This window comes from Molothrus ater, chromosome 23, assembly GCF_012460135.2.
Source record: "Molothrus ater isolate BHLD 08-10-18 breed brown headed cowbird chromosome 23, BPBGC_Mater_1.1, whole genome shotgun sequence".
Taxonomy (NCBI): Eukaryota; Metazoa; Chordata; class Aves; order Passeriformes; family Icteridae; genus Molothrus; species Molothrus ater.
Genome location: NC_050500.2, coordinates 3,399,109 through 3,418,601, shown reverse-complemented (window position 1 = coordinate 3,418,601; position 19,493 = coordinate 3,399,109). Strand labels below are relative to the sequence as shown.

The window sequence follows — 19,493 nt, the reverse complement described above, 5'->3', positions numbered from 1 at the left end:
CACACACACAGATATGGGGGCATTTTTTTATTTAAAATGTTCACATGATTTACACTGACAATCCCAAAAGTTCAGTTGCTATCAGCTGGTATTAAAAAAAAAATTCAAGTAAAAAATTGAACTATTCCTGATTTGTTTGCCTGAGGTAGGAAATGTTTTACCAAAGCAATATTCTCCAAGGCAGTGGGTAAACATTACTGTAAACATGATCATTATAGCTGTCCTTTCTGGTGGTGCATCAAGTAAAACTCAAGCTGGAGGCAGAAAGCGTTAGAAAGGAGAGGGAAATCAGCAGGGAAGATGGCAAACAAAGGTGGGAAAAGCAAAAAAAAAAAGCCATGGTCTTGCTGTTCTTTCTAGGAGATGCACATCTGAAGCAATGGCAGAGGGGCAGCTGGCGATGAGGGCAGGGGTTTGGCACAGGTGAGGTGGCAGCTCTGCTGCTGAACCACCTTTGGAATTCCTGAAGCTACCTGCAAAAGGCACAGATAAAACATGATCCTAAATCCTTCTTTGTGTTTTTGGCTTAATCTCCAGAAGAATAGGAGTCTATGAGCCCCTGCAGGTTAGTTTGTAAAAAATGTTTTATCCAAGTTTCATTTCTGAAACTGTGTTGGCCTTAGATGACAGGGTAGAATCAGAGTCAGCCTCTGGCTCATTTTGTACCTTTATCACACTTGATTTGAGCTTGATTTGAGGGAAGCTTGTAAGGAGTGGGAAGGCAGGAGAAGAGAATTAACTGGGATATTGGAGTGTGCTTTGTGAGGCTCTGGTTGGGTTACCCAGCCACTCTTGTGCCAGGGATTCTCAAATAGTTCTTATTTAAGAAATTGGAGCTATTTAAAAACAACAGACTGACATGATTGAAAAAAACAGCAGGTCCCTTCCAGAGACAGCGCTAGGAAATCTCATGGGTTTGCTTCCTCTTTCTGAAAATTCTGCTTTTGTCACAGCTGAGGTTATGATTGGTTTTCTTATGGCAAGCAATATGTACGAGTTTTAAATTATCCAGGGTAAACAGCAGCTGATAGAAGTATTCCCAGTTCACTTCTCTCCCGTCTCGTGTTTTGACAGCTTCTGCCAGTTCTGGGACAACAGCACGTTTCTTCTCAATTCTTGGGGATACAAAAGAGAAGACAATATTGCCATCAGGAGTTTTTTCAGAATAATCAAGCCTCCATCTTCCTTTCAGAGCCAGGCAGAACTGCAATTCTTTCTCCATTACTAGGCATATGATTTTTTTTTCCCCCAAGGAAATTAGTTTAGCAAAGCTTGTTTGCTTCACACCAGCATTTGAAATGGTTCAGAGGGGATTTTGCTGGAGAGGAGAATTCACACGGATAGTGCAGTGAGAAGGGGTTTGCTTCCATACACAGAAAATCTGCACAGAAGCAAAGCAGCTAATGAGAGGCAGCATTTCATCTGTCTTCAGGGTTTTGTTCTCACAGCAGCTGCAGCATCCCAGCACCTTTTCCCACCACACATTCACAGCAGAGCTGACTGCACAGCGGGGGAAGGGACTAAGGCTGAACCTTGCTGGCGAAGCTGAAGGCCACAAAGCAGGTAGGTCAGGATTAACACTTTGTACGTACATGTGGTCGAGGTTCCAGGTGCTGAAGAGGATCCTGCTTTCCCTGTTGCTGTAGGGGTTGATGGAATGCTTACACGGGCAGTCATCTCTGTCAAAAGGTCCCTGTGAAAGGTGTCACACTCGTCACCCCAGAGAGATCCTGCACCCACATTCCCCCCAGCCTGGCACTGCACCCAGGAAGCTGTTTCCTTCCTCTGATGTTGAAGGGGCAATGGGATCAAACTGATAAAAGGGGAAGTTTAAGTCAGATATATACAGAAGAAATTCTTCTCTGTGAGGCGGTGGAGCCCCGGCACAGGGTGCCCAGAGAAGCTGTGGCTGCCCCATCCCTGGAAGTGTCCAAGGCCAGCTGGATGGGGCTGGGAGCAAACTGGGCTAGTGGAGTGTGCCCCTGCCATGGCAGGGCTGGAATGAGATGATCTTTAAGGTCCCTTCCCACCCAAACCATGCCATGATTCTTCAGGAAGGCTGCAGGTACCTGACAGGAGAACCACCCCTCTGCAGTGCACAGGCGTGCTGCCTCCTCCTCCTCCCTTCTGTCAAAGTAGCACCCGTTGTACTTCACAGATTTCAGTTTATCTGCCATCAGGTCGATTATCCCTCTGTAGGCATCTCGTGCTGCAGGATGAACGTTTGAAATAAAACCAGTAACCTAGAGGGGGGAAACCCAGCAATCACTCCTCTGTTCCTGTGGCAGCCCGAGGCTCTTTTCTACAAGCACAACTGTAGAAATACTTTATATTCCTGCAGCTACAGAATTACTGTTACAGCTTGACATAATTTACTTCAACAGAAACTTTTACCTCTCTCATGTAGCCCCGCATTCTGCTCTCACAGCTATGCCGCAGGTAGCTGGATTTATTCTTGAACCGAGACTCCAGTCCTGGAGGGAATGAGATTATTTTGTACCTCAGCACAGCTCCTGCCCAGCTGGGAGCTCATGCTGGCTTTCCATTAACTCAGGTTGCACAGGTTTTTTAATTTCCTATTTTTATTTTACTGGTTCAGGACTACCGTACTCTTAAGCACTTAAAAGGCTGCTGTAGAGCATCTGCTGAAAAAGCAGGAGCTGGTGTTGTTATGTTTCTTGTTACTCTGTATATGTAGAACACCAATAAATTGTGAAAGGAAAACAATTGTTGGGGAAGAACTGCAGTAATGGCTTGGAATGGAAAGGGAAACTAGCAGATTATAAAGAGAACATAAAGCTGGCAGAGATGTCCCAGTTATCCATATACTATTAGCAAATCATTAAACATCATAAATGCAGATTTATATTAATGGGGGAAAATGCATTCCAGAGCTATCTTTATTAAACCAATAGGGAACCATTAAAAAAAATCAAACATTTTAGCTTCGATACTAATCTACTAACACATTTAGCTTTAGATACTAAATGTGCATGTACTTTACAGAAACCTAAAGACAAGTGCTAATGGAAGGGGTAGCTAAAGCCCTGACCCAGCACCCAATCCCACCAGCCAGAAGAGCTCCCAAACTTTGCTTTAAGAGCAACAAAACTGACAGAAGTGACTTTTCAGAGCAGAGCAAGAGCTGGGAGTCCCGTAGCAGCTTCCTACGGCAACAAACGCGCCTTCAAACCATTTCTTATCATCCTCCTTGTCCTCGGCCAGGATGTTTTCGCTCAGGTTGTGGATGAGATCCGCCAGCAGCTTCTGCCTGTGGGGAGCCCGCTCGTCCGTCAGCAGCCTCCGCGCAGCCTCCACCACAGCGCCCTGCTGGCTGCAGAACGCGGCCAGGAGCCGCTCGATGTCGCTGGCACCTGGGGCAGGTGAGGCGGCACCGGCTGAGCCCCCGCGGCCGGCGCTGCCCCCGCGCCCCCCGCCCGGCCCCGCCGCACTCACAGCCCCGCCAGCTCTCCCCGGGGCCCAGCAGCACCAGCTCCGTCTGCGCCGGCAGCGCTCGGAAGTAGCTCTCGGTCAGCTCCGTGCCGTCCTCGTAGAGGCAGAGGCGGCTGCCTGTCAAGGGAAGCTGCCCCACGAGCGGGTGAGAGCCCGGCTCCGGGCGGGTGAGAGCCCGGCTCCGGGCGGGTGAGAGCCCGGCTCCGGGCGGGTGAGAGCCCGGCTCCGGGCGGGTGAGAGCCCGGCTCCGGGCGGTGAGAGCCCGGCTCCGGGCGGTGAGAGCCCGGCTCGGGCGGGAGAGAGCCCGGCTCCGGGCCGGTGAGAGCCCGGCTCCGGGCGGGTGAGAGCCCGGCTCCGGGCGGGTGAGAGCCCGGCTGCGGGCGGGAGAGAGCCCGGCTCCGGGCCGGTGAGAGCCCGGCTCCGGGCGGGTGAGAGCCCGGCTCCGGGCCGGTGAGAGCCCGGCTCCGGGCGGGAGAGAGCCCGGCTCCGGGCGGGTGAGAGCCCGGCTCCGGGCGGGTGAGAGCCCGGCTCCGGGCGGGTGAGAGCCCGGCTCCGGGCCGGTGAGAGCCCGGCTCCGGGCCGGTGAGAGCCCGGCTCCGGGCCGGTGAGAGCCCGGCTCCGGGCGGGACAGAGCCCGGCTCCGGGCGGGACAGAGCCCGGCTCCGGGCGGGACAGAGCCCGGCTCCGGGCGGCCCCGACCGCAGCGGCTGCAGCTCCGCACGCGTCTCGGCGGGCAGCTCCAGCCCCGGCCCGGAGCTGCGGCACTCGCTACTCCCGGTCCCGCCCAGCATCGGCAGATTCGCCCGCATCTGTAAGCAGCATCCCAGCCTGGTATCGTCCCGTCCCGCACCGTCCCGTCCCGCACCGTCCGCAGCCTGGTCCGCCCCGCACCTGCAGCAGCCGGCAGCCCTTCCTCAGCAACCCGCGCAGGTTCCCGGCCGCCACCCCGAACTTCTGCGGGCTGCCGCACCCGCGCAGGCGGAAGGGCCGCAGCGGCTCCTCCATGGCCGGGCCGGGCCGGGCCGGTGGCGCTCCCCGCCCGGAGCCGGTGCCGGTGTCCGGGCCGGGGCCGGGGCCGGTGTCGGGGCCGCCCCGCGCAGGCGCCGCGGGGCCGGCGGGGCGGTCGCGCCTGCGCGGCGGGGCCGCGTTGCCATGAGAGCGGCGATGGCGCCGCGCTGAGCCAGGTGGGGCCCGGCCCGGCGCTTCCCCCCGCGCCCCGCTCTCCCTCCGCCCCGGGGACACCCCCAGGTCCCGCCAGGCTCCCCCGTGCTTTGTCCGCCGCCCGGCCTGGCTGTGCTTCCAGAGCGGTGCGGCCGGGACCCTTCCGGGCCTGCGCCGCCTGCGGGGTTGGGGCCGGCGAGGGGAGGGAGGAACGGGGCCGGTGTCGGTGCCATAACGCGGCCCGGGGTGGGCAGCGCTGCTCCCGGTGCAGCAGCCGCGGTGGATGCGTGGCTTTCCCAAAAAGACTAAACTGACCTTGTACTTTGCTTTTTGTTCGCCAGAGTCAGATACCCAGCACATGGTGCAGCTACAGGTTTGGTACAGGTTGCTCGTGTATGCATTTGGAACTCTTAGTTTCAAGGTCCATCTTGGATTAGCAGGTTTAATTTATTGGAGATTGCTCTGCAAGTGATCTAAATCCTCGTTTTGCTCAACAAAAGGTTAAAAGATCAGTTATATTGACTGATCCTTTATCTTTTGTCTATATTGACTGACCCACGCCTAAAGAACATTTATGGTGCCAATGTTAATTAAAGGGAATATATATTTGCACTCATCATCCACTGACTCGACTGGCCTCAGGATGCAATTCTTTGATTGTGGTGCCTCAGTGGGTTTTTGTCACCCTTCCAGGGATGAGTCTAAGCTTGAAGGCCGTGGCTGTGACCAGCTCACCTGCCCAGGATGCCACACAAGATCGGTTTCACGGTGGTCAGTTCGTCGGGACACGAGGATGGGTTCAGTGCTCGGGAGCTGATGGTTCATGCACCGACAGTGAACGGGTGGCGCTCGCCCAGGTACTGTGAGGGGATGGCCTTGGAGCACTGAATTTCAGAAGCACCAAGTTTAAAACGAGTGGCAGATGTACCGTGCATGGCCAGAGCACTTTGCAGTATCCCAAACTGAACTGATAAAGCAAAAAAAGTTACTTTAATCCCATGCAACCCTCATCCTGGGGGAGAAAAGCACCTTGATTAACACCTAAAAGCACTGCATTGTATTTAAATAAAGTCCTGGAAAATGAAAATGTTTTGTTCTTGGCAGCCTTGGAGTTTAGCTTAGTGTGAAAAATCCATTTGACATCTTCTAAACATGTGTGGGGCACCTGAAGATATGCATGCAGTAAAGGGAAGGGAAAAGTGTTTCCACTCTACTCTTGGGATTCTGACAATATTTATAATATTAGCTTACAATTAATAACTTAAAAGTTCCATAATTAAACGTTGCTCAAGTTGGAAGTGAAATATGCTTTAAAATGATGATTGAATTCAGAAACTGTGTCTGTTTCAGGCTCTGTCAGTACCCCCAGGAGATCACCCTGCAGCTGGTGGAGAGGTGTCGGATCCGGAAGCTGCAGCTGCTCGCTCACCAGTACATGATTGCCAGCAAAATTGAGTTCTACATCAGTGAAAGTCTGCCTGAATACTTTGCTCCCTATCAGTCAGAGAGGTTTCAGAGACTTGGGTGAGACAGAAAGTTCTGGATCAGTTCATTGCCGTAATCAGAAAAGCTTCAGGGGGAAATAACACTCAGTGTGGGTTATGGGTGATGCTGTGTGAGCAGCTGGGAGGTTCTGGACTTGTGTGGATCTGTGACAAAGCTGGAGATGCAGGTGAATTGCCTTGCCAGGTGACAGCACACAGTTATTTCAGTTGTGAGGTTATGAGGGGGGTTTCACAGTCGTTTCAGTTATGAGGGAATTTCAAACCCCACCTGAGTGTTTGGATGTATCCTCTGCTAATGTGTTATGTTTTCCTTCCCAGTTATGTCCCTCTCTCAGACAATGAGAAGACTGATTTCAGAGCTCGAGAGTTGAAATCTGTGTACATGGATGCAGTTGGCCAGTACCTGAAGCTGATTTTCCATAAAAATTATGTCAATAAATACAACTTGTATGGGCAGGTGAGTTAGAAGTCCTTACCTGGTAACCTAGGTGACACTTCATAGTAAAGAGCAGACACAGAAATCTGCTCCCTTGATTTATGGAAGCAAAAAATGTTGGTTGAAAGCTCCTGTGTTTATTTAAGTTTGTTTTAAAGCATAAAACACAAATAACAGGTTAGAAGTGAGTTGGGATCAGGTGGATGCACCTCATCCAGAACAAAGGAGTCAAGGGCACATTCTGTCACTCTTGTTTGTGCTGAGGTTTAGCCCACACAGCAGGGTCTGTGTTGAGGACAAGGAACTCCCTCTGAGAACAGCTCTGGGTTCACAAAGGCACTCTGAGTGTTTTGGAGGACCTGTTGTGGCATTAAGTGAAGGTGTTGCACAGCCAGCATGGTGCAGACACACAAACACCTGCTGAGTTCTGCTGGGACTCGTTTCAGACCATGGGGTTGTAGATTTGGTGATACATCTTCAATGGAGCAGGAGGCACATATAGCACTCTGCTTCTCTCTGCTTCCATATCACCCTCCTGACCACAGGCCCTGGTTTTTATTCCAAGAAAAGAGGAATGAGCTTACACATTTCCATTTTCTGTGAATTTCTGCAGGTTGCCCTGGTAGCTGTGAACATCATTGGGGATCCAGCAGACTATGGCATCGACAGCATGAGCAGTGTAAGTCCAAAGCATCCCTGTCCTTTTACTGATGCTCCATTTCTTCAAGTACAGGTTCCTGGAGTAATGGGATGAACCTTTCTTGTGCCAATTCTTTAGCAGAGCTGTGTTGCATTAATTTATTTTTAATGTTCTCTTGAAGCAAGAAAGTTGAGCCTAATGTGGGAATACAAAAATTAAAATATAATAAATTGGGACATTTTCATTTTCATTGTCTTCAAGTTCTCTTGCTTCAATGTGCCCCAAAGCACAAGTGCTTTATGTTGCAAAACTGATGTTGGTTGTGGCAAGTCAGAATTCTGTCTTGAACACACACCTGATGTTGGTGAATGTGCCTTATGATTTTCTTTTTCCACCCTTCCAAAGCTTTCCAGAGAGAAGCTGATAGATCACTACTTGGGAATTAAATTGGATGACCCTGCCTTAGATGGAACTTACCTTGGGTAAGTTTGTTCTTTGCATATACCCTGGCAAAACCTCTGCTTGATGTAAAGCAGTTGTTGATCTCTGTATTTTGTTAATTGTTAATTCCCTGCTAATGAAAAGAGAAGCCTGCCTTATTGTGGTTTATTCATTCTCTGCCTTCAGGAAACTTGACTCCATTTCACCTCTGGATGATTTGGCCTTTGACATGTACCAGGACCCAGAAGTGGCTCAGATAATCCGGAGGCTGGATGAGAAGAAGAGGGAAGCTGTGCGTCTGGAGTGCTATGACCATGCCAAGAAGCTCAAACAGGCCATTGCAGACTTGCAGAAGGTGCTGTTGGAAGATCTCTGACATCTAAGTGGAGCAGAGCTCCAGTGGCCCATCAGGAATCACAATGATTTTGTTTGTGTGGAATCATAATGATTTTCGATATATTTCCCAAAAGATTAATTTTAAAATCAGATAGCTTGATTGAGTAATTTGCCTGCAAGCAATGAAACAAGTAGAGTAAGGTGGTTCCAAGAAATGCTCAGTAAAGTGATTCCAAGAAACGGAATGTTACATTTCCAAGAAATGTTCGGTGAGATGATTCCAGGGTGATTTGTACCAATCCTAGGTGGGCGAGCGACTCGGCCGGTACGAGGTGGAGAAGCGTTACGCGGTGGAGAAGGAGGATTATGACCTTGCCAAGAAGAAGAAGGAGCAGATGGATGAGTACAGGCTGAAGGTGTACCAGCAGCTGGAGCTGCACGACCTCCTGGATGCACAGCTGCTGGTGGGTGCTGTTAGGCCAAGCTAACAGAGTGCTCAAATAGAAATGGCACAGCAGCCAAACTTCATTCACAGGTTAAGGGAAATTTTGAGATTTACTAAAGCATTTCAGTTTTCTCTTTGGATTGTGGATTTCTTCAACCTAAGACTCTCAGTGTGGTGTTTTATGAACATGCTTAGTTCTCCACAAATCCCATTAAACTGTTGAGGTCTCAAGAAAATGGCATTAGAATCCTGAATGTTGTGCATAATTTCAAGACTACCTGATGCAGATTAATAAGGTACTTTCCCATATTTTGGAGGGGTAGAGGAGGCTTAGGATGGTATCAAGGCTAACCATACAGAATCCATGTGATTTTTTTATATCCATATGGTTATGTAATGTGCTCAGAACAGGAAATTTTATAATCTCTCCACACATGCACCCACACAGAATTATTTTCTGACTGTTTCATAAAATTGCATTCAGTGGGAATGATGACACACCTGTGAGCCAGGTTCAACTTTTACTTGAAATCACCAGAAGCCCGTTGACAGAGTTGTAGCTGTACTGACTGATTTTAGCACATTTTTAGCCTTGCTGTAAAAATCTTCTTCCCTTTCTCAGATCCGAAAAAATGAGTTGCCCTTGGGATCTGTGAGTGGCACTGAGAGCCCCCAGAGCTCCCCTTCTGAGCCTGCAGACCCACGCCAAGGAGAGCCCCTGAGGGCAGAGCCTGTGCTGGAAGAGCAGTTGGTGGATCCCACTTCTTCTGAGCCTGTTGTTCCCTACCAGTCCCCTCTTTCTCCTCAGACTCAGCCCACAACCTCCAAGGAAGTGTTTTCCAAGGAAAATGTGAGTAGTGTTCCTTCTGTTAATACAGAAACCTGTCAGAGCAAACAATCTGAGGTCCAACCTTACCAATAATGTCATTCTCATTGTTAACTGGGGTGTGATGCTGCTTTGATGTGAGAAAATTGCACTGAGGTGAATCCAATTAGTGATAAAACCACTTCACATCTGAGTCTTTTCCAGAAGAATAAATTTTATTATTTCTGGTAGGTTGAAATTTTACCTTATGATGAGAGACCTCTCCCAGCCATCTGCAAGCAGGTGGATGAAGCTGTTGCCTATGTTGAGCCAGAGGTGACTGAGGAGGATGTGGGTGATGCTCCAAGGACTGGCAATGCTGGGGAGCCTGAACAACTCACACAGAAGGCACTGAGGGAAGCCAGCCCTGTTGTGGAAGTTTTTGGAGAGACTTTGGTAAAACCCAGTAAAACAAACCCAAAACCCAGTAAAACAAACCCAAAAACCCCAGTAAAACAAACCCGTGGGTTATTGTGTTCTGTGTTAAGAGGATTTTTATGTGTTCAGAGCTGCTGTTTTGAAATCTGAGCTTAAAAATTTTACTTTGGCTCTATGGATGCCTGTTTGCAGCATTTTTACCAATCTGTAGCTTTCATGATTGATTATTTGATGTGCTGATAAACAGACAGGATCCAGCAGACTGCTTTAGGGTATGGACCCAGAACACCCATAACTTGCCACTGTCTTTTGGAGGGAGAGAAACCCTCCCTGTGCCTGGAAGGGCTCCATGAGCCTGACCTGTTAATCCCATTTCACTCATCTCATTTCAAAATGTGTGCTTTTAATTAAGCCAGATTCCTGTGGGGAACACCTGGGGCCTTCATGCTTCAGTTCATGTGTTCTTTTGAGGCTGGTTCTCTATAAAAATGTTAAATATGTATTGAAGTATCTGTAGGGACTTTTAAGAGATAGATTGTTCTGTGCTCAGGTTTCAGGAGCATATTCCAGAACTTGGTCATGTCGAGAAGAGGCTTTACTGGCTGTGTACCAGAAGCTGATGGAGGTGGCAGTGGACACTCCAAAGGAGGATTTAAGGAACATGCTGAGGGCTGCTGTTTTCCTTGTGAGGAGGGCCATCAAAGACACTGTATCTTCAGTAAGTTGGGATAAGTTTGGTGCTCCAGTGAAGAACTGGCAGCCAAAATTGCAGAACCATGGGGTTAGGATACTTTGAACAAATAGTTTATAAAGCTACTGTTGAATAAATCCAAAACCAAAACAAAGCCCCTCAAAACTCCCAAGACAACTGGGCAATGTCTGGAATTAAACAGATGGAGAAAACTGCCCTGGGCTGAGCCATGAGCTGATGCAGTAAATGTGCAGTGAGGTTGATCCTTTTTCTTTGTTAAATCTGAAATGCAACAATGAAATAACTTCTAGTTTCCAGCTCAAAGTACTGCACTTAGCTGAAGGATACTTGGGCATCAAATAAACCTTAAATAAGAAGAAAAGAAAATTGAGCTGGTACTCTTTATGAAACAATTTCTGAAGCCTTTCACCTAAGTCCTAGCAACAGGTTTTCTGGAAGACAGTTGTCTGAAGTAGCTTCCATTAAGGGTGTTACTGTAATTCAGATTAAAAATAGATTTTACTGTATTGTCTGAAAACAGGGGGCTCTGTGCTATTTTTGCTCATTGTTTCCTTTTTCCTTTTTAACTTAGGTTTTTCAGGCTTCTCTGAAACTTCTAAAAATGATCATTACCCAATATATACCAAAACACAAACTGGGGAAGCTGGAGACCTCTCATTGTGTGGAAACAACCCTGCCACATTTGCTTTCTAGAACAGGAGACTCTTCATCCCGTCTTCGTCTTCTGGCTTCAACCTTCATCCAGGTGGGTGTTGCCCTTCAAATTAGGGAGCTCATAGGTGAGAAACACCTGGTCAGAATGGACTGTGAGACCAGGGTTGGCTGCTGTGAAGTGCTATAGCTTATCACAGAATCTTATCACAACTTATCACAGAATAGCTGGGGTTGGGAGGGCTCTTTGGAGATCATCCAGTCCAACCCTCTGCCAAATCAGGGTCACCTGGAGCAGTCTGGGGGTACCTGCTGCTGCTGCAGGTGTGACTCTTGAGTTCTTTGCTGCAAGTGACCTACAGAGATGAGAAAACTCTGCTTTGCAGAGACAGGTAATTGTCCTTATCCAGCGTGCTCACTGACTCTGTGTGTTTCTAGGAAATGGCACTGTGCCCTGAAGTAAAACCTCTCCAGATTATTCCAGTGCACCTGGTTAAAACATTAAAACCAAACTCCCCAACACACCTGGCAATGAGTCACGTGGAACTGGTGGAATCTCTCTTGGCAGCCATGGGGACTGAAAGCTCCGGGTTTACCGTCAGCAACGTCATGAAGGTGAGAGGCCGAGGTTACAGCACAGGGAGGATTTTCTGATGGTTTTCTGGGGGCTTGCCTGGATTTTTTTGAGTGTTTGAGAATTCCTGGAGAGGTGTATTCTCCTGATCAACAGTGCTGGTAATAATTTTAGAGCAGGTTGGACAGGGCTTGAAGCAACCTGGTCTAGTAGGAGGTGTCCCTGCCTGTGGTATGGGGTGGAATGAGATGAGCTGTAAGATCCCTTTCAACCCAAACCACTCTGGGATTCTCTGAAGCAAGATGTTAATATCTGGAAAAAGGAACCAATGAGTTAAAAAGTGTTTGCAACAACCTGCCTTGTAGGAAGATTTCTCCTGCTTGCAGGAGAGTCTTGGACTAATAAACCAATCCTTAAAAATGCGAGAAAAGAGAGAGATAAAAATTTTTTATCATTGTTTCCAGTTTGCCACGGGAGCTCTGGAGCACAGGGCTTATGAGGTGCGTGAGGTGGTGCTGAGGATCATCTTTGCCATGTACAGGGAGCACAGGGCAGCTGTGCTGGAATATTTCCCTCTGGACGACGCCAGCGCCCGCAGGACCGTGCGCTACAAAACTCTCTTTGAGGGCTTTGCCAAAATCGATGGGAAATCTTCTGAAAGTGAAGTGAGGGTATGTAAGGAGAGGCAGAACCTCCAGGGCCACTTCAGACATGGTGTATTGTGTTTGCAGGATTCCCAGATGAAGGAAGGAATGATGGATCTGACTCCATGTTCTCAGAAGGCTAATTTATTATTTTATGATACTATATTATATTAAAGAATGCTATACTAAACTATACTAAAGAATACAGAAAGGATACTTACAGAAGGCTAAAAAGATAATAATGAAAACTCATGACTCTAGAGCCCTGACACAGCTTGGCCATGATTGGTCAATAAGTCACAACAATTCACATGAAACCAATGAAATTTCCACTTGTTTATTATTTATGATACTATATTATATTAAAGAATACTATACTATACTAAAGAATACAGAGAGGATACTTAGAGAAGGCTAAAAAGATAATAATGAAAACTCGTGACTCTTTCCTGCCCAGGCACAGAGAAAAGCAGCAACAGAAGCAGAGAAACAGACAAAGGAAGAAATGAAAGTTCTAAAAAGCCACCCAGCAGCTCTCAAATTAGTGTTACAAGCAGAGGTTGAAGATGAAGAGGTGAGCATGTTTCAGTTTAAGGTTGTTTTAATCCTTTGCTCCTTTGATATCATGGACTTAGATAATGAGCATTGGTGTTGTCTTATTAAAAAGAGTGAGAAACTGTAGGCATACCCAGGGTGACTTTTCTCCTCAGCAGTCCAGCATAAAATCTGGGGTGTTGTTCCTCCTAAAATAGTGTAAAATTTAGATTCTTTATTAGAATGTAACAATAATACCAATATAATATAATAATATATAACATAACATAATATGTATTATATAATACCTTTAGAATATAACAATTATACCTTTATAATATAAAATAATACCTTAATACAAGTGATTTGCCCTAGAACCAGAAGCACAAATGTTGTAGTGCATTGACTCTGCTTCTAAATTTTAAATTCCAGACAGAAATCAGAATATAGTGTGTTCCCTTTCTCTCTAGAAGGCAAATTTCTGAGTTAAATTTCTTTGTTTGATAGGAGAAAGAATCTTATTTTCAGAAGACAAAGAATCAAGGTAGGTGGTAGTTTCAAAAAAGAGTTAAGAAATGTAGATGAATTAAATTGTGATCTTGGTTTAATAGTTCTCTCCTTACAGATTACCAGGTGTATGAAGCAGGAAAGATTCAGGAGGAACTTTCCTCTGTTGCAAATTACCTGGATAAGTAAGTGAGATGAGCCTCTAATCACCTTAAGCCCTTGGTGTCACCTGTGAGCTCCTAACAGTAATAACATTTTTCCAGTAGATCAAAGCTAATTCCTTCAGCAGTGAAACAATAAGGACTAAAATCTCTTCCAACAGATTTGAAATGATCACCAGGCAATCCTAAGTTCTTTTCTTTGAAGTTCTTGGATAGTGTGACTTTGTACTTTTTTTTTTTTTTTCTGAGTATTTGCATGTGGGCTAAGAAGTAGCCACAGCTTTAATGTTCAGCTGCCAGTGTGAAATAAGGGAAAAATATGGTGTGGCTTTGCTGGGTGTTGTAGGGGGAGGGCACAGAAGAAGCCTTGGAAATTCTGGAGCCAGGAAAGCCAGTTTTGGTGAGGTGCTCTTGGAACTTCTGTAGAATTAATAATTCTCTAAGAAAAAATGCTCTATGCTTGTATTTACCCTAAATTACAACCCAGTACCTGCCCCATCCTAAGCTCAGCTCTACACAGGGGAAAGAAACTTTTCAAGATATTGGGTGTTTTTGAGAACAGCTTGGAACAGAAGGAACAGGGCTCATCTGTTTCTCTCTGATGTCACTGATGTTTGTATTTTTTTCCCAGCTTGTGTATTTTTTGTGGTGAAAGGAACGAGTCCTTCACTGAGGAAGGGTTGGATCTGCACTACTGGAAGCACTGCCCCATGTTAACCCGCTGTGAGCACTGCAAACAGGTCAGACTGAGCTTCCCAGAGCTGCTGAGACATGGTCTGCTGTTACTCTGGTTTAGATAGGCAAGATATTTATTGCTGCAAGATATTTAACACATGGGCAGGTGAATTCTGAACACACCCACGTGATTTGGGTGGTGCTTTTGGAAAAAAAAGCACCAATAGAAAATGAAAACTGGACTGAAATTTAATTTTCTCCTTGTCATTTTAGAAGGTGAGGCTGAGCTGATGAATGCCATCTCTGCTTGCTCAGCACAAACCTTGCTGGCTGTGTTGCAGATGCTGGAGATCTGCAGCCTGACAGAGCACCTGCTGACTGACTGTGACAAAAGGGACAGCTTTGGGAGGTGCCCACGCTGCAGAGAGGCCGTGCCCAGGGATGAGCTGCCCAGACACATAAAGAGCAGGATTTGCAATCGTGAGTAGCTCCAAACAGGAAAGTGGAACATCAGAGGTTCAGATTTCAAACACCAGGGATCTTTGGCAAGTCAGGCTTAGGGATCTAAGTGAATCCTCAGGATGGGATAAATGCCTGAGTTTTCTGGTGCTTGGCCTGTGTGAATGTGTGTTGGGAGGGTGAGTGAGAGGACTGGGAAATCTCTTCCCTGTAGATTATGCACTATCCCAGCACAGAAAGGACATGGCCCTGGTCTGGAGTGAGTTCAGAGGAGGCACCAAGGTGATCAGAGGGTTGAGTCACCTCTGCTGTGGGGAAAGGCTGAGAGAGTTGGGATTGCCTGGAGAAGAAAAAGCTTTGGGGTGGCCTAATTATGACCTTCTAGTAGGGGCTGAAGGGGCTACAAGTGAGGTGGAGAGAGGATGTTTAGAAGGGCCTGGAGTGACAGGACAAGGGGGAACAGGATGATCTTTAAGGTTCCTTCCAATCCATGTGATTCTGGGTTCTGAGATTCCTTTTGATCTTGTTTTGATGATTAAACACAGGGCTTCTTTGGGAGCAGTTAATGGTAACAGGGCAGGAGCTGGCTTAGTCATGGGGTAGTTTTATGCTACTTGCTCTGCAGATTCTCTTCTTGTGTCTGAAATTAGCCTCTCTTTGCAATTCTTACATGATTTTCCAAACAATTTCAGCTGCCAAACCAGAAAATGTGGCAAACCACTGCCCTTTGTGCCATGAGAACTTTCCTCCTGGAGAAGAGGTGAGGCATCCTTCACATTGGGCAGATGTTGTTATGGGTTGGTTTAATGTGATGGACCTTTCAGAATATATTAAAATACTGGAAACATTAATTTCTATTTCATAGCAAGGAGCTCATACTTTGAAAAAGCAGATTAAAGTGCTGTTGATAAAAAGTTTGTACACAATTAAAGCTAATTTTGCTGGATTTGTGCTATCATTGCTTTGTAATTGACTTCAGGCCTGGAGACCTCACCTGATGAGCAGAGATGGCTGCAAAATGAACCAGAGGAGGACATCCCTCCTGAACAAAACCATTCTGCTGCAGCCTGGTAAGACATCAGTTAATGATAATAACATTTGTACTTTTTACTGTGTTAAAACAGTACAAAGCAGTACTTTTGCTTAAGGAAAGTGTTATATCCCCTAGAGCTGGGTCTCTACAACTCGTGGTTTGCATTTGGGTGAGCTAAGTGATAGTTCTTGTGCTGGAGCAGTGTGCCTGGGAGCAAATTCCCAAAATCATGCAATAACAGTCATGTTCAAAGGAGGACATGAGCTCAGCTGGTGGGGAACTGGCAGATTTGATAAATTGATCAGTTCAGGGATTTTTTCTGCAGAACAAGATGACCGTGAATAGAACAATCAGCTGAACAGTGTTCTGGAAAGCTCCTGAACGCTGACACAGGGAACCAGAGCCTGATTTAGCTTTTAGTGTCCAATCAAAGGTTGCTAATCTGATCCTAATTACAGGGTGAACTGAACAGTGAGTGCTGTGCACTGCTTTTCCTTTCCAGTCCAGACTCAGGAACCTGACAGATTTATCATTGTGCAGCTTTTTCACCATCAAAGAGACATTGATGATGTCAGGTGGTGTTTTTTCCAACAGTTTCCTTTATGAAGAACATGGAAAATCCTTTTATTTCCAGAACACAGAAGTTAAACAAGCTTCCTGCAGCACCAGAACTTTTGGCCAGTAACCTCCAAACCTTTCCTCCTTCAGACTCTTTGGAGTTTTTTAGTCAGCTGTGTTTTCATTTCACATGCTCTGAGCTATGCTCTGCTCATATCTACATGTCACTATCCCAGGTTCCTGGAAAGAGCTGTGGAATTGTTTCTTCCAGCTGACCTAAGTGTATCATAGGGGTTAAACTTGGCACTTTCCAGTGTTAAACTGGATGCACAATCCTGTCTATTTGTCCTCAGCTTTGCTGTTTGTACTGGCTAATGAGACGCCAGTCAGTTGGTAGTTTGTTGCTGCTTAGAATTTGGAAACGGAAGCGAATCCTGCCTGGATAAGCTCTGATTCCAGAGCTGTTTCCCAGAGGTAGGAAAGGAGCCCTGACCATTCAGTCTGACACTGCTGGTGTGGAGCATGCTGAGGCTCAGTCATTCAGACTTAGCAGATCTTGGGAATCAAAACAGAGGATTAAATTCACTCCTGGGACTAGACGTGCAATAATGATCTCTGTTTTTCTCTTTGCAGCCAAAGCAGTTGGCCACTATTTAAGGAGACCAGGTCCTTCAGGAACAAAGTTTCAATCTCCTTCAATAGGAAGCAAGATCAGAACTCGAGGGGCCCCAAATAAAAACACTGGCAAAACATACTCCAAGCGATGACAGGAAAAGTATTTCTTCCTTTGTCTGAATAACTGGGCACATGGCTTTTCTGAGCTATTTAAAAATCGTAGGCAACTTGTATCATCTTTTGTGTGGGTTGTTTTTAGCCTTGGGCAGTGCCTGGTGTGATCCCCACGGCGTTGCCATCACTGCAGCACTGGGCTTTGCTTTGCTAGGAATGCTCATTTTGGAAATACCAAATGTTCTGGGACAAAAACATTATTTTGACAGATAACTGTGCTCTCCAATCCCATGTCAGTAATTTAATGGGTTCAAAGACATTAATTATGTCAGTGGAGAGAAGTCTATTTCCTGGTGCTCGAGGAACAGGAACCACACGTGGGGGAAGCCTGGCCTTGTGTGTGTGTCAGATTTAGGGTTCTAAAGGCAGCAGAGCTGTATCCAAAGCACTGCTCAACCCCAGGAATTTGCACCAAATGGAAAAGCCAGAGGGCTGGCTGGATGTTTTCCTGGTTGTGCCACTGTGCAGGAGTTGACAGGACATTGCAGCCTCTCACTGTGCACCAAGTGCCTTAGGAGCCCACTTGGCAGGAGGGTTAAACTAAACCCTCCAAGTCTGTATCCCCTAGAAATGACCCCTTACAGAAATGAAAAAATTATCTTGGTTGGGTCCTGAAGAGCTTGAATTAGTAAATTTAGCCCTTTTTGCCTGCTTTAGTGCACTTTCAGCTCAAATACTGAGCTCCTCTAGTTAGGTATTGATTAAAATAACCATCCACAGACTGGAGCACGTGTCTTCAACAGCTTCAGAGAGACAAAGTCTATTAAAACCAAGGCATGAAGCTTTGTACCAAAGCAGCCATTCTCACATCTCTAACATTCTCTCTTTAACATTCCAGCTGTTGCTTTCCAGTGTGGAATTGGTACTATGGGCACAGGAATGAGTGGTCATGATAAGATGAGGGGAAATTTGGGGGTTTTTGCTCCCATGGAGTGACTTTGTGATGTTGTTTTGTATATAGAGCTGATTTTGTAATACAGTTTTTCTAGTTTGCCTGCAGCCTGCATACCAGCTTAGGGATTTTCCAGGTAGATCAGTGTGCTTGGATTTCAAAATTCTTTGCATAAATTGTTTCTCTAACTCTTCCAAATACATATTTCAATATTTATACACACATTAGGAACATATATATAGGTATTTTTATTTTCCCTTTAGTGACATGGGTTCCTATTTGAGGACCTGATTCTCTATGCTAAATAATAATAATATCTCAAAATAGCCATTGATCTTGCTCAGAGATGTAAGGATGAAAACTACTCTGTGGTACAATAAGGAAATAACTTAGTGGTGATAAAATAGCAATTTTTTAGAATGTGAAAGGAGTACAGTAGTACCACCAGTGTCATGTTTAAAGGTGAATTTACTGGGATCGCTCCTTAATTAACAACCTGGGTTTGCTGCAGTGGCTAAATAAACACTGGAGTGAAAAACACCATGAGGTTTGGTGCTGTGCCACCAAGTCCTGAGCAAAATATTCCAGAGAAAATCCATTGCACAGGTGTGGGTCTGGGCAGCGAAAGAAGGGCTGCAAAGTGTTGGACTGGAACCTGGATTTGGCTACAATGGGGCCTCAGTAGGAAAGCAAGGAAAGAGTATGGTCCTGAGTGATCTCTGTCCATCTGAGCTGTGCCTGAGTGCCAACTGAGGCATTTTCATGTGTCACTGCAGAGATGGTTCCAGAGCAGCCCCTGTCCGTGTGTGCAGGAGTTGATCTCATCCCAAAAGACCTCTTGGTGTTCCACTACCCCCAAGAGAGCAATTTATACTGATTGCATGTTCCTAAGCGCTGGATGAGCAAATCACATATTGAAATCTGGGAGATTTTATCAAGAAAAGGAGTCACTTGTGTTAAATGTCAGTTATTTTTATTGCACATATTTAATAAATTACTTTAGCCACTCTGGAGGGTACATCTGCATTTTCCACCTGCTACAATGGAAATGGGTACAGAGTGGTGTGAGGCTGTGGTTCCTACAGCACCTGTGGGTACCTGTGAGTGCTGTACCTGTGTGAGCCCTGCCTGTGGGACCTGTACCTGTGTGTGAGCTGTGCCTGGACCTGCCTGAGCCATGTCTGTGTGACTTGTACCAGTGTGTGCTGTATGTATGTGAGCTGGATCTGGATCTGTACATTTGTGAGCTGTAACTGGACCTGTGTGACTTTTACCAGTGTGTGCTGTATGTGTGTTGTTCCTGGACCTGTGTGACCTGTACCAGTGTGAGCTGTAGCTGTGTAAGCTGCACATGTGTGTGCTGTAATTGGGCCTGTGTGACTTGTACCAGTGTCTGCTGTATGTGTGTGAGCTGTAACTGGACCTGTGTGACTTGTGAGCTGTACAGGTGTGTGCTGTAGCTGTGTAAACTGCACATGTAAGCTGTACCTGGACCTGTGTGACTTGTACCCGTGTGTGAGCTTCCCCTGTGTAAGCTGCGCCTGGGCCTGTGCGGCCCCGCTGGGGCAGACCCGCGGCTCAGCAGGACGCGGTCCCGTGTTTTGCCCTTGTTGAAGGTATCACTGCATCCAGGAGCAGCGATAC

General features: G+C 46.6%; 2 protein-coding genes across 2 annotated transcripts; one reads left to right on the top strand and one right to left on the bottom strand.

Moving 5' to 3' along the window:
* Window positions 1-12: 12 nt before the first annotated feature.
* Window positions 13-4,512, bottom strand: DFFB (DNA fragmentation factor subunit beta). The gene is made up of 7 exons (XM_036396219.1): window positions 4,345-4,512; window positions 3,457-3,583; window positions 3,186-3,374; window positions 2,395-2,474; window positions 2,070-2,243; window positions 1,593-1,693; window positions 13-1,115 (listed from the first exon to the last, which is right to left on the bottom strand). The coding sequence occupies exons 1-7, from the start codon at window positions 4,456-4,458 to the stop codon at window positions 899-901; spliced, it is 1,002 nt and encodes a 333-aa protein (XP_036252112.1). The 5' UTR covers window positions 4,459-4,512; the 3' UTR covers window positions 13-898.
* An 83-nt stretch (window positions 4,513-4,595) lies between these two features.
* On the top strand, window positions 4,596-18,857 carry CEP104 (centrosomal protein 104). Its single transcript, XM_036396371.2, has 22 exons — window positions 4,596-4,637; window positions 5,308-5,471; window positions 5,965-6,138; window positions 6,438-6,576; window positions 7,169-7,234; window positions 7,601-7,677; window positions 7,823-7,991; window positions 8,278-8,436; window positions 9,040-9,267; window positions 9,475-9,678; window positions 10,211-10,378; window positions 10,944-11,117; window positions 11,462-11,638; window positions 12,062-12,268; window positions 12,699-12,815; window positions 13,283-13,319; window positions 13,401-13,467; window positions 14,075-14,183; window positions 14,460-14,598; window positions 15,270-15,337; window positions 15,557-15,647; window positions 16,802-18,857. Exons 2-22 carry the CDS (start codon window positions 5,359-5,361, stop codon window positions 16,933-16,935), a joined length of 2,817 nt encoding a protein of 938 aa, XP_036252264.1. The 5' UTR covers window positions 4,596-4,637; window positions 5,308-5,358; the 3' UTR covers window positions 16,936-18,857.
* Window positions 18,858-19,493: the final 636 nt, after the last annotated feature.